Source organism: Simochromis diagramma, unplaced genomic scaffold, assembly GCF_900408965.1.
Source record: "Simochromis diagramma unplaced genomic scaffold, fSimDia1.1 OVJJ01000682.1, whole genome shotgun sequence".
Taxonomy (NCBI): Eukaryota; Metazoa; Chordata; class Actinopteri; order Cichliformes; family Cichlidae; genus Simochromis; species Simochromis diagramma.
The window spans coordinates 1,482,574-1,494,722 of record NW_024387359.1 but is presented as its reverse complement, the minus strand read 5'-3'; the positions used below and the strand labels follow the sequence as shown (position 1 = coordinate 1,494,722).

The 12,149-nt window shown below is 42.2% G+C and overlaps 1 protein-coding gene across 1 annotated transcript; it reads left to right on the top strand.

The window, feature by feature from the left end:
* The first annotated feature begins 453 nt into the window (after window positions 1–453).
* LOC120718685 (TNF receptor-associated factor 2-like) lies at window positions 454–10,769 on the top strand. The gene is made up of 11 exons (XM_040007310.1): window positions 454–828; window positions 2,387–2,596; window positions 3,425–3,503; window positions 3,894–3,992; window positions 4,925–5,086; window positions 5,199–5,273; window positions 5,664–5,738; window positions 6,098–6,673; window positions 7,103–7,280; window positions 7,503–7,651; window positions 7,816–10,769. The coding sequence occupies exons 2-11, from the start codon at window positions 2,409–2,411 to the stop codon at window positions 8,032–8,034; spliced, it is 1,800 nt and encodes a 599-aa protein (XP_039863244.1). The 5' UTR covers window positions 454–828; window positions 2,387–2,408; the 3' UTR covers window positions 8,035–10,769.
* The last annotated feature ends 1,380 nt before the right edge of the window (window positions 10,770–12,149 follow it).

Sequence of the window (12,149 nt, the reverse complement as noted above, 5' to 3'; positions counted from 1 at the left end):
ACTACTGTACTGTACTGTACTACATATTGGGCCCAATATGAGGCCATGAAAAGCGCAGCCGACACCAGTGAATGGTTTTTAAAGTACATTTAATGATATATCAGTACAGATGCTCAGAAATTTACAAATGATAGAAATACATATGTTGAAACAGACTGAAAAAAATTGGTTGTCAGGAAAAAAAACTGTCTTATAAAATTCGCGATTTCTTTGCTTCCGGATTTCACCTCCTATTTCAATTGAATTTTATTTATACAGCGTCAAATCACGACAACAGGCGCCTCAACGCGCTTTATATAAGGTAGACTACAATAATACATAAAGAGAAAAAACACAACAATCATATGAGCAAACACGCACACCAGCGCTGTTGTGGCGGTTGTGTCTAAACAGCGACACCTGCCGTTCGGGAGAATACTGCAGGGAGTACTCGCGCCCTCAGCTCTGGAATAAATGGTACCGACGTCACTGTTTGCGGCCAGTGTAAACGGGCCCATTACATTACAGTCTCCGGCAGCAGAGCAGCCCGCCTCCTCTGGATTGTGGACCAATGACTCGGACGCCTCTACATCTCGTCTGCCTCTCAACCCGCGTTCAGCCCCTCGCATGACGTAACGCCCAATCTGAAAGTGCAATGGCGATATTGGACAATAACAGCCATCGCGCTTGGGGTCCACATCTATATTATGTGGCTAAGGTTCAAGAAAACACCTCCAGCCGGCTGCAAAACCACATATAATATCGGCACAGAGCGCGAGCGTCAACCTGCGACCAGGAAAGGTGATCTCCCAGCCTCTGCACGCGATGACAGCTTAGAATAAATCGCTGGTGAGTCCAAACTCTGCTGATTGCAACAGCATTCGCCAAAGGGGAAAAAAGGCTTTTCCAGTAAATGGTCTCTTGCAGGCAGCAAGCCTGAGATTTCAAAGGGGCGTGGCGGTATGCTGGGTACTACTTCTGACTAACGGATGCTGATAGCTTAGCAACAGCGACGGGGAAGGAGAGCAGAGACAATGGATGTGCCATTTGTCAGCATCGTTACTGGGCAGGCTCAGCTGAGCGCGTGTTTGCTGGACTAGAGAGAGAGACACGATCCTCACCACTTTGTTCCAAGTGAGCAGCAAGGAGCCGTGGATGCAGAGTGGAAATGTAAACAAAGGGTGTGGGCCTTCCAGCTGGCCTGTGATGCTCTGCCACACACATGAGCATCATGTAGTCATGTCAAGAAGAAGGCCAGCCAGCTCTGGATCACAGCTGCTCCAGAGCCCCAGAAACCCAGGGGTCCCAAACATTATACTGGGTCTCTGCAATAGTTTTCAAGCTGCCAGCTTTTATTTGCCGTGCTGGATTGCTTTTCTATTGTTGAGCAAGCTATTTTAAATTTCATTGCCTTGGACTTCAGGACAGTCTAAAACGATTTTCACTATTTTTGACATTTTATAGATCAAACAGCAATGCTTCCATCATTTTAAATAGCTTTAATAGCCATGCAAACATCAGTAAGCCATAATTAACACTGTATTAATTAGTTTATCTGAATTCAAAAGTACAACATTAAAGTTATATTTGTATTGTTTAATAGCAAAGCCACTGAAATACACTCACATCATAAAACTCTTCAGATTTTTTGGTTACAGTAATTCTTGTCCATGTGTCCACCAAACGTTTAGGTCAATGAGTTAAAATCCTAAGATTTTATATATATCTTATTGTGCTTGGAATAAAAATAAAACAATGTTTCCATCCGTCCACCTGTTCATTCCCCTATTTATCCATCCGCTGGATTGGTTGGGCTTAAGTCTACCTCAGCCATCATATAGCAAGAAGTAGGATACACCCTGGACAGGTTGCCCGTCTGTCACAGGGGGAACGCAGACAATCACTTACATTTACTGCTGATTTAGGATCACCGGTTAACCCTGTATTTGGACTGTGGCAGTACACCACTGACTGAACACACTGAACCCACACAGAGAGAGGACCTTATGAGGTGATGGTGCTAACCACTGTGCCACCCTGAAAGACACTTTTATTACTTAAAAGTAACAACAGCACCCACAGCATAAAGGTAACAAAGTAACATCCATGTAAATGCCATTGTATTCCAATGAGAAAACTTCTATTAGTCACTTGGCCTGTCAGGTGGTTTTAAATTTGTGGCTAATCAAAAGGATAATGAATGTGAATATGAAGGCATGGGTTAAATACCAACCAGAAACTGCAATCCTGGACTTTTAATGGCCATATGAATATTGAAACTTGGTTTTTAAGATGTAGAGTATTGGTTCCCTTTTGGGTGTGATTAAAAAAAACAATGACAATCCAAATGGACTCTCAAAGTGAAACTGTTGCACCTCCCAGGCTTGACATTTCGCTTGTTTCCTAGGTGTGACGTGTGAACAGACACCATGGCCACACAGGAACCGTCCCCTCCTTCATCCATGGAGAGCAATAAACCCGGCTTCCCCAAGAAGATCCTGGGCAACAAGCTGGAGGACAAACACCTGTGCAACTGCTGCCACAATATCCTCAGACGGCCTTTCCAAGCCCAGTGTGGACATCGCTTCTGTTCCTACTGCTTTAACAGGACTGTGAGGTGAGGAGTGGAATGGCCAAAGGCTAAAATAAGTGCTTTGGAAGTGATTGTAAATATTTAGATTAAAAAAAAAAAAAACTTTAATCATTTAATATATAGTAATGTTGCTCATTCTCCTTTGTTCAGTTTCAGGGAGCTGCTTTTAGAGCTTCTATCGGGCTAAGAGAAATGAAAAAGTTAATTACTACTTAAATGATTCTAATCCAGCACTATTTAATTCCAGCAGTAATTAGCGCTCAACTGGTAATAAATTAGTGCTTACACTGGATTAGTGTTATTAGTGTCCCACTGAAGTGGGAGACTGATGTGTCACTGATTCTTTGTGTGTTGCTTATTCTTTGTCAAAAGCTGTAAAACCACATTGTCAGCGGTTCAGTATTTTTTGAGTGGATCTCTTTGCTTTGACACCATTGATGCATCTCTGTAAAATATCTTCGATGACAGAGACTTGATCATATTTGGATGAGGGCGTGGAGCTGAAAGTAATCAGCTGGAGCTAACGAGCTTGATTTGCTGTGTTCTTCCATAGACTGGATGGGTCGGCTATAGGACCGAATCCTGCCTAACATGGCATAAAATGCTAGATTTTTACTCATGAGCCCAGTGGACAGAATGTTAGCATAAATAACCATGAACTGACTCTATTACTGTTCTGATAAAGTACATTAAAAAATGCACCAAAAGCACAAACATGATCGGGAGCTGCAAATATTATTAATATCTTTAAAGTGTGTGTAAATCAGCAGCTAAATCTTTAACTCATAATTTAAGTTGTCATAGCATATGTCAGTAGCATAAATTATAGGCTATGTTGTTGTTTAATTGCAGTAATGGACCTCAGAAATGCAATGCTTGCATCAAAGAGGATATTTTTGAGGACCCTACCTCGATTTTAAAACAAGGATGTGTGAGTACTCTTTTTTCGATTACTTTTTAAAAAATTAAACGAATCACCTTGATTTGAATCGGTGAAAGATTAAAAGAAAAAGAGCAGAAAACAAGCTTCTGCAGTTAAAATATGTCTGACGTGAGCTCTGCGTGTTGCCCCGTTTACATCATGTGCAGTCTGTGCAGTAGTAACAGCAGCGTGGTGATGCTGGTGATTATGAGTTTCAGCTACTGCTTAGATAATATAATCGTCACCAAATCAAATCATATGTAAACTTACAGTAAAGTAACTGCGTGCATGTGTTGAATGTGCAGCTTTTCTGACACTGATGAACACAGCAGCTGGACATGCGTTTCACAGATGCAGCTCAACAGCAGATCCCTTTTTATTTTCTCTCGTTTTTTTCAGGCTTTTCCAGACAATGCGGTTCGAAGGGAAGTTGAAAATCTGCCAGCTGTTTGTATCAATGAAAGCTGCACTTGGAAAGGAAGTATAAAGGAGTACGAGGTGAGGCGACTTTTTTTTCTTCACTTGTTTTTCAGTTAACAGGTAGCCTAATGTTTTGTCTTTGTCACTTTGAAACGCTCGCTAGCCCCGCCTTGCATGGAGAGTACTGTGTGCATGAGACAAAGCCTTTCCAGCCTTGGCGCTCTTCTTGAGCAACCATAATCTGGATTGCAAACAGATGTTTAACAGAGTTTCTACGGCAGCCTGTGGGAGGTGGAAATGAGGCTGGTGCATTTATGAAACGGTGTAAAGGAGGCATTTGGATAATGTGGGAATGTGCAAACAGAGCAGATATTTCTACTGCTTTCAAGAAGTGGGAGGAAAAATCGATAAAGCATAGTATCACAAATTGTGACATTGCATCAATACAGGGACACCAAATTTCTGGTTTGTTTGGGTGTTGCAGGCAGGTTCCAGTAGACTACCTTGCAGCTGTGGATGAAGTTCAATGGGAATAATGGCCACGGTGCAAATAAAACTTGTACAGCTTGTTGTTTAGATTTGAAAAACAGCACAATCAAGTTAAACAACTTAAATCCAGTCTCCTCCGTATCACATGTCCAGCAGCTGCCTTTAGACAAATGGATACATTAGGTAAACATATCGCTGCCACACTTCCTGTCTTTATATCTACCATTTTCTTTGTGGGAAATTGTGTTTGCATGTTTTTCTTTGGTCTCTGGGGGCCGTAACATCTGCAGCTGTTGTTCTCCTTCTTGTGGCTGAAGATGGTTCTTTATAGCTGTGGTTTTTACCTTTGGACTCATCGTCCTGTTACAGAATGGTAGTGTTGCGTGAAGGACAAGACTCTAAACATCTAACATTGTTAAAGCTGCAGTGCTGTTCTGTATGTAGACAAATAAGCCTCCCAGCGCAGTACAGAGGTTACCATTCTGCCACAGCACCTCAGCATAAGCTCCCACTTTCCACAGATGAACCACGAGGGGAAGTGCGAGTTCATGATCATCCCCTGCCCCTCCTGCAAAGAACGAATCCGCTTCAATGAACAGGAGCGCCATAATGAGCGAGAGTGCCCTGAGAGGACGCTCAACTGCAAGTACTGCAAGGAGCCGTTCCACTTTAAGAATATCAAGGTTGGAAATGATTTATTTAGACCAAAGATGCTCGTCGGGGCCTGTGCGGCAGATTAGAGCAGCTATTTGTGTGGCATTAAAAGAAACGCTGCTGCCTTTTCGTTTTTTTCAGGCTCATGATGAGATCTGCCCCAAGTACCCGATGATCTGTGAAGGCTGTGCCAAGAAGAAAATACCCAGAGAAAAGGTAAATCTGAGACCAACGTGCAGAAAAGGTTGTAAAAAGGTTGTAAAACTTTTATGTTGTAAAACTGACCATAGGCCATGTAGCTGCTGTACACTCTCTTTTTCATTAATCAAATGTGATGGCAGAGAGTATGCAACTGAGCTTCTGAAAATAATGAATGTACTTTGTCATGTTTACTTATGTTTAATAAAAAAGAAACTGTAGATATTTAGACTAGAATGATCAAACAAATTTGAAGATGCAATATGTAAAATGTCACAAGATACAAAGTAACAAATATAAGAAGAAAAAGACACAACTGATTCATCACTCGCTGTTAATACACAGCAGATGGAAAATCATTTATATCGATTGTTAGAAATTGACTATTTTATTTCTTTTGTTTCCCAGTACGTGGACCATATCAAATTCTGCAGCAAATTCAGAACTCCATGTCGATTTCATGTGGTGGGATGCGATATGTCTGTAAGTAGCCCGATTGTTTTCTCAATAACGAATTCAGTATTTGAGCACACAGTCAGCTACGAGACTATAGGTGAGAAAACATCATCTGAACCAAGACGAGGAGGAGTGAGGAGGTATCTTTTTTCCAGTGACTGTATATGAAAGATGAACAGAGCCACTGTGATGTCACAACTTGGTTTGTAGACTATTGTTTAGAAACTTTGAGCATTAAGGATGACCGTCCTGCTTAGTTCTTTAAAAACACAAGTTCTAGTTAGCCAGTTTGGTTAGCAGTGTTATTCATTGTAATGTTCTCCTTTACTTCAGTAATTACTCTGTGCATTCATATATTGTTTCTGGTTTCTGTTGCACTTTTGCAGGTGGAGAAGGAAAAGATTCATGACCATGAGCGCGCATATGCCTATGAGCACCTCAATCTTCTGCTGCATTACATTATGGGCATGAAAGTTAGCATGGAGGGCCTACAGCCCCAGGGACTAGAAGTAGCCGGACACAAACTGGTGGAACTCCAACAATCCCTCAAGGAACTCGAGGCCAGAGTCTCCCAGCTCAGCACCACCTCCTCTGGGCCTCCCGTGCAGGGAGCCGCCGCCGCCGCCGCATCCTCATCATCTTCCAGCTCTGGACCTCCTGGTCCACCTGCTTCAGTTCCTCTACCTCCACCTCCCACTCTGCCTCCCACTCTCTCTGTGTCCACATCCTTCACGCCTCTGCCCAGCTCCGTGGGCGCAGCGCTGGAGCTCCAGCTTCACAGCGAGAAAACCAAGGTGGCCGAGCTCGGCCGCAGGTGCACGGAACTGGAAGTCAAAGCTGGCACGTTTGAAAATGTGGTGTGCGTCCTGAACAGAGAGGTGGAGAGGTTCGCCACCACCATGGAAGCCAGCAACCGTCAGCATAAACTGGACCAGGATAAGATCGAGGCTCTGAGCAACAAGGTAAGCTCGAGCCATGACTGCAGCATTCCTTGTTCTCTGAGTTTTAACTCAGTCAAATCTGAACACACAACAATGGACCGTTCATTTTTAGATTCACCATTACTTTTTCTTCCGTATCGTTGTAATCCAGAATCCTGGAGAGATCTTAGGTTGTGGTTGAATCTATTTATTTGCATACAAAAAAAGGTGTGAATGGCTGATTTAAGGATAGGCGAGTCTAAAAAATACTTTTAGCACACACAAAATACCTGCACAGATTTTACACTTCCGGTGTGTAAAGGCTGCTACTTTGAATTAGTCATTTGTAATGTCTGAGCATGTTTGTGAAACCAACCAAAACTACTGCACTTTTAGTTGGTTATTCTCTCAGCCGCAGTTCAGTCACTGCTAGAAAATATCCAATTTAATGAATATGTGTTTGTTTTCCAGGTGCGACAGCTAGAGCGGACTGTGGGGCTGAAGGACCTGACGGTCGCAGAGATGGAGGGACGGCTGAGAGAAATGTCCGCCACCACCTTTGATGGCGTCTTTATCTGGAGGATTTCAGATTTTGCCAAAAAGAGACAAGATGCCATCGCAGGCCGAGCCCCTGCCATGTTCTCGCCCGGTAACACTGCGCATTATCACGGTGTTGATCCAAAATCATCAGCCTAGAATACCAGGAGCATGATCAGTGAACTGGTTTGAGAAGAGCAGCAATAGATGCCATTTGTCACAGCCGTGATTTTGTCCTGCAAAATTAAAATCGTTGAAAAAGTTATTACTAAATTACTAGAACCTGTTTAGATGTCTTGTGCGAATAATTATTCTCTTTCCCATTCTCTTCCAGCCTTCTATACCAGCAAGTACGGCTATAAGATGTGCCTACGGATCTATCTTAATGGAGATGGGACAGGGCGTGGCAGCCACTTGTCCTTGTTCTTTGTGGTGATGAGGGGGCTGAGTGATGCCCTGCTTAAATGGCCCTTCAACCAGAAGGTAAAAGATTAAGAAACAAGCAGGCATTCAAGTATCCCCTTCTGGTTGTTGACCAGTCTACTGTTTTTGTTGTTCTTATTTCTTTAAGGACCACAGTGAGGTTTGTTCTGCTGAAACTTGCCTATTTTATCCCAACAGTAATCTCTTACTTATTTGACTTCCAGGTTACGCTGATGCTGCTGGACCAGAGCAACAGAGAGCACATCATCGATGCCTTTCGACCTGATGTCACTTCCTCCTCCTTCCAGAGACCCGTGAGCGAGATGAACATCGCCAGCGGCTGTCCACTCTTCTGCCCGCTCTCTAAGCTCGATGGCAAGAACACTTACATTCGTGACGACACCATCTTCATCAAGGCGATTGTGGACCTCACCGGCCTCTAGACGACCTCCATTGGGTGTTACAGTTTGGCAACCAGGCAGCTCTTTGACCATTAAAGGCTTCATTTTGGCTCAGTCGCGGTCCCTTTCAGGGCGCCATTTGGGCACCTTGCTGTCCCCCGCAGCTTTGGGGAGACAGACATGCTTGCGACAGTCTGCTGCATGTAGCTGCTCAGACCAGACGATGCAGGCATTCTTATACCTTGGTGGTCTCTGTGTGAGAACCCTCCCCTCCGTCATTGCTGTACATTTGGGTGCAAAACTTACTTTCTTGACATCACAGCATCACCATCCACGGTGATAAAGTGCCGTTTCAGTTCTGCAGGCGAGTTTTCAGTTAGAGGAAGCAGGCAGCAGTGTGATGTAGTCACAGCGGTGTTGAGCAGAAGCAGAGGGGAGTGAAAAGGTAGAACGGCGTCTTTGTTTTTCGTCCCCTGCTTTCGAAGGCTGGGGGATGTTGCAGAACATGCAGAGTGTGTTAGAGCAGGGCTGTAGATGTGTTTTATGTGATCACTCTGGTAAAGCTGGCAGTAGAATTATAATAGAGTTAGAGCGTGGCTTGATGCAGATTTTGCTTCCTCTTAAAGATTGTGGATATTGTGAGCGTCTCAGTTCCAGTGTGGAGTAAATTTGCATAGACAAACGTGGAGTTATGTTATGAATAAGATTACAGGCATTTCTTTTTATTTCTTCATTTCTTTTAAACAAAATGCATGCTGCTGGAGTTTTAAGTATAAAGTATAAAAATGCTCTTTTTTTGGGAGGGGGGGGTTGTTTTGGTTTTTTCTTCAACTGAGCTTCACAAAGTTTCATCATTTGATATTAAACTTGTTAGTGATTTATCCATCTGTGATGGTGGACATTGCCTGCATGTCTATGAAGCCAGGCTATTTACATGTAAAGTCAGTGTTGCGTATTTGTTCCTAATAAGGGGGTCGTGGTTCTGATTGGTGGTTTGGTACATCTGTGGAAGATACAGTGGAGTTACCAAGGAGTCAGGGCAGCTTGCCAGTCAAGCCTGAGGTGTAAAACTTACATGTGGTTTTGTCTCTGACAAACATACATCGCTGGAGTTTTTCCCAAGGATATGCTCACTAGCTCACATCTCAACACATAGTACCGTGCCCCACCACAGACTGAGGTCAACGCAGATTCCACGAAATGAAGGAATAGTATGTTCCTTGTTTTCTGTCCTTACAGTATACAGTGCGTATGTGTTTCTGCTGCTATATGATAGAATACTCATGTGAATATATATATATATATATATATATATATATATATATATATATATATCGCTGCAAATATAAATGAGCTATGTGTGTGGAGGTAGAGAGGATGGAGACAAGAGATTGTATTGTTGTATTGTTGCAGATTGATGTTCAGCGCAGCCCCCGAATTTTTCGTTTTCCCTTTTCGTGCTCTTTCACCGATTTTCCCCACAGCACCACACATCGAACAAAAACTCTGGTTAAACTGGGATGCACTTTTTCGGCACGCATCCTGAGGTTTTAAGGTTCACGCTGGCCTGTTTGGAAACCAGTCTCGACCTGTATTGAAACCTCTCTGTGCATGGGAGGCTTCGATTCATACTCACTATGGAGTTTCACAGCGGCTTTCCTCGTGGGCCACGTGTGAATGCATTTATTTGTATTTGTTTGGATGAAAATACGTAGAATAGTTATTATGTTATATCTGGCGCCGCTTCCGTTCAACAGAAGCAGCTGCCTATATTCATAGCAATGTATAAATATGTATCTTTCATATCATAATGTTGAAATAATCTATATATCAATGTTAATATACACAAGAGGTTATAATAAACATAGTATTACTGAATACCTTATTAATTCTATATCTATATACCAACTTTTTGTTTGATGGTTTGAACAGGCCAGGACAACCCCTTTGTGACTTGTGATTCTTTCTAGAGTGCAATATATGATCATGTCTGTTAGGCTATACAGAGGTCACGCTCGACTCATTTGTTTACATTACCCATTCTGGCGCCGAAGAACCGCAACCCAATTCTCCGAGGAAATATGGTGCTTTCCTTGTCATAAATCATATGCTATTTTATCAGTAACATGAAAATCACAAGTCAGTAGCTATCCGTGAGGATTACTGGCTCTGTGGGCTTTAAGAAAGATCATTTTATTGCTGAGGAATTCTTGTTCCATACAGTGAGTTTATACTCTTGTCTTAGAAACCTTTCAGTGAAGGCTGAGCATGTAATAAAATAGGATTACATGGACTTTTTAAAGTGTTCTCGTAATGTGCCAAACTCAAATATTACCTCCATGTATGAACACTGTTGTACTGCAAGTTGAATTTTATGTTCTATGCTAAAATATGGTGCCAAATATGTTTCTATTTAATTTTTCTATGAAGATGCGTGTGTGAGATTTTAATATGAGGCGTCATTACTTATGTAAGCACCAGAGGAGCTGATTAATACTGTCCCATTTAAAATGTCCTCAGATGAGGTTTCTGAATGTAAGCTTTAATTAAGTTGGTTTTCCTTTTCAAAAAACACACAACAGCCGTTCTGTCTTGTGATGCAGTTGACTTGAACCAACTTTTTTTGTGCACTTTCTATCGTTTGTTTGTCCAGACAGGGTATTTTGTTGAGCGATTTATGTACCTTGAAATCAGAGCCATATATATTCTGATGTTGATAATTGATGTATTATGCTGAAAAAAGGACATGCAGTATGTAATAAAGTGTGGTGGTTTCAGCCTGTGTTGATTTTTTAAAGTGCATCTTTAATAGAAAGTATAGAAAAAAGAGCATTTTGAATCTTCAGTTAGCATTTTGATAATCAGCCTTGCCATTTTTTAGGGATAGATATTCTAGATAAAGTGCTATGGGTGGAGCACTGAGACTCACCTTGTTAGTGAGAAGTAACAGGCTAATCAAATGCTAGCTTTTCACACACCAGAACTAAAGCACAATCTACTGGAAAGTCCTTATAACACTGCAGCCCATTACATTAGATAATCCGATCGCAATGCTCCAAAAGGCACCGACAGCACAAACACAGAGGAGAGCTCATTGACTACAATTAACAGAGGTGAGGCCTAGTGGACACCAAGTAGCTGTAAAAGACACAGCACCTATGACTCGCTGGAGGGGGATTTGCACGTCAGTAGAGATCACACTGTGTGGAGTGGTTGTCTGATGCCACTAAGCACTGCTGTTTCAAGCTGAAAACTACTGTTAACTTAATAAAAGAGAAATGATTTCGAAAAAGAGAAACTCTCATCAGAATTCTCTTCAGCTTATTTTTATCTTGTTGAATTACAGTTAAGCACTGGGGCTTCCATCTGCAACAGAAAGACTTGCTATAAAGGGTTTTCTGAAGAAATGTTGTGATAACGGTTTGGCTTTGCAAGTTGGATAGAGAGGGACAGTCACACTTCCGTGTGAACATATTAATCCTAAACAGACTTTCATTCACTATGTTGTTACAACCTGTGCTACATGATGAGCTGAGTCACTTTCGCATGTTTATTCTAAAGTCTCCAACTAAAGGAAGCTGGTTCCTTTATTCCCTGTGGAGAGCTATGCAGACTTTCTTAGGCTGATATTTAGAATCTACTCTATCAGAATATTTGTTCATTATTTTTTAAATTGGATTTTGCACGTTGTTGTTGCATTTTGGAATGATTTTGTCAAGGCTGCCGGGGCGATGCATGTGGTGTCGGAGGAAAAGGACCCAAAATGCAGGCAACGACTAATGATATGAGTGAGAGTTTATTTACAAGTGGCAGAGTGACAAAAAACAGGCAATGAGACATGAGAAGCTACTGAAGAAACCTAAACTGGGAAAACTAAAGCGCAAACCTGAAATCATAATAAAACCCACTATACACACACACACACACACACACACACACACACACACACACACACACACACACACACAAGGTAATCAGGCAATGACACACAGGAGGGAAGCACAACTGATCCTAATTCACAAGCTGAACACAGTGATAACAGACACAGACCTTCAAAGTAAAACAGGAAATCCATAACACAAACTCAGGGACATGAACAAATCACCGGGGACGACACAGGAAATAAACCTTAGGACTGGAGACCCTGAGAATGAAAC

What these genes read in the sequence shown, in the direction of transcription:
- LOC120718685 (XM_040007310.1), top strand. Translation starts at nt 2,409, where the DNA reads ATGGCCACACAGGAACCGTCCCCTCCTTCATCCATGGAGAGCAATAAA. An exon ending in TGCTTTAACAGGACTGTGAG is followed by an intron (nt 2,597 to 3,424) that starts GTGAGGAGTGGA and finishes GTTTAATTGCAG; the next exon opens with TAATGGACCTCAGAAATGCA. An exon ending in TCGAGGCTCTGAGCAACAAG is followed by an intron (nt 6,674 to 7,102) that starts GTAAGCTCGAGC and finishes TTTGTTTTCCAG; the next exon opens with GTGCGACAGCTAGAGCGGAC.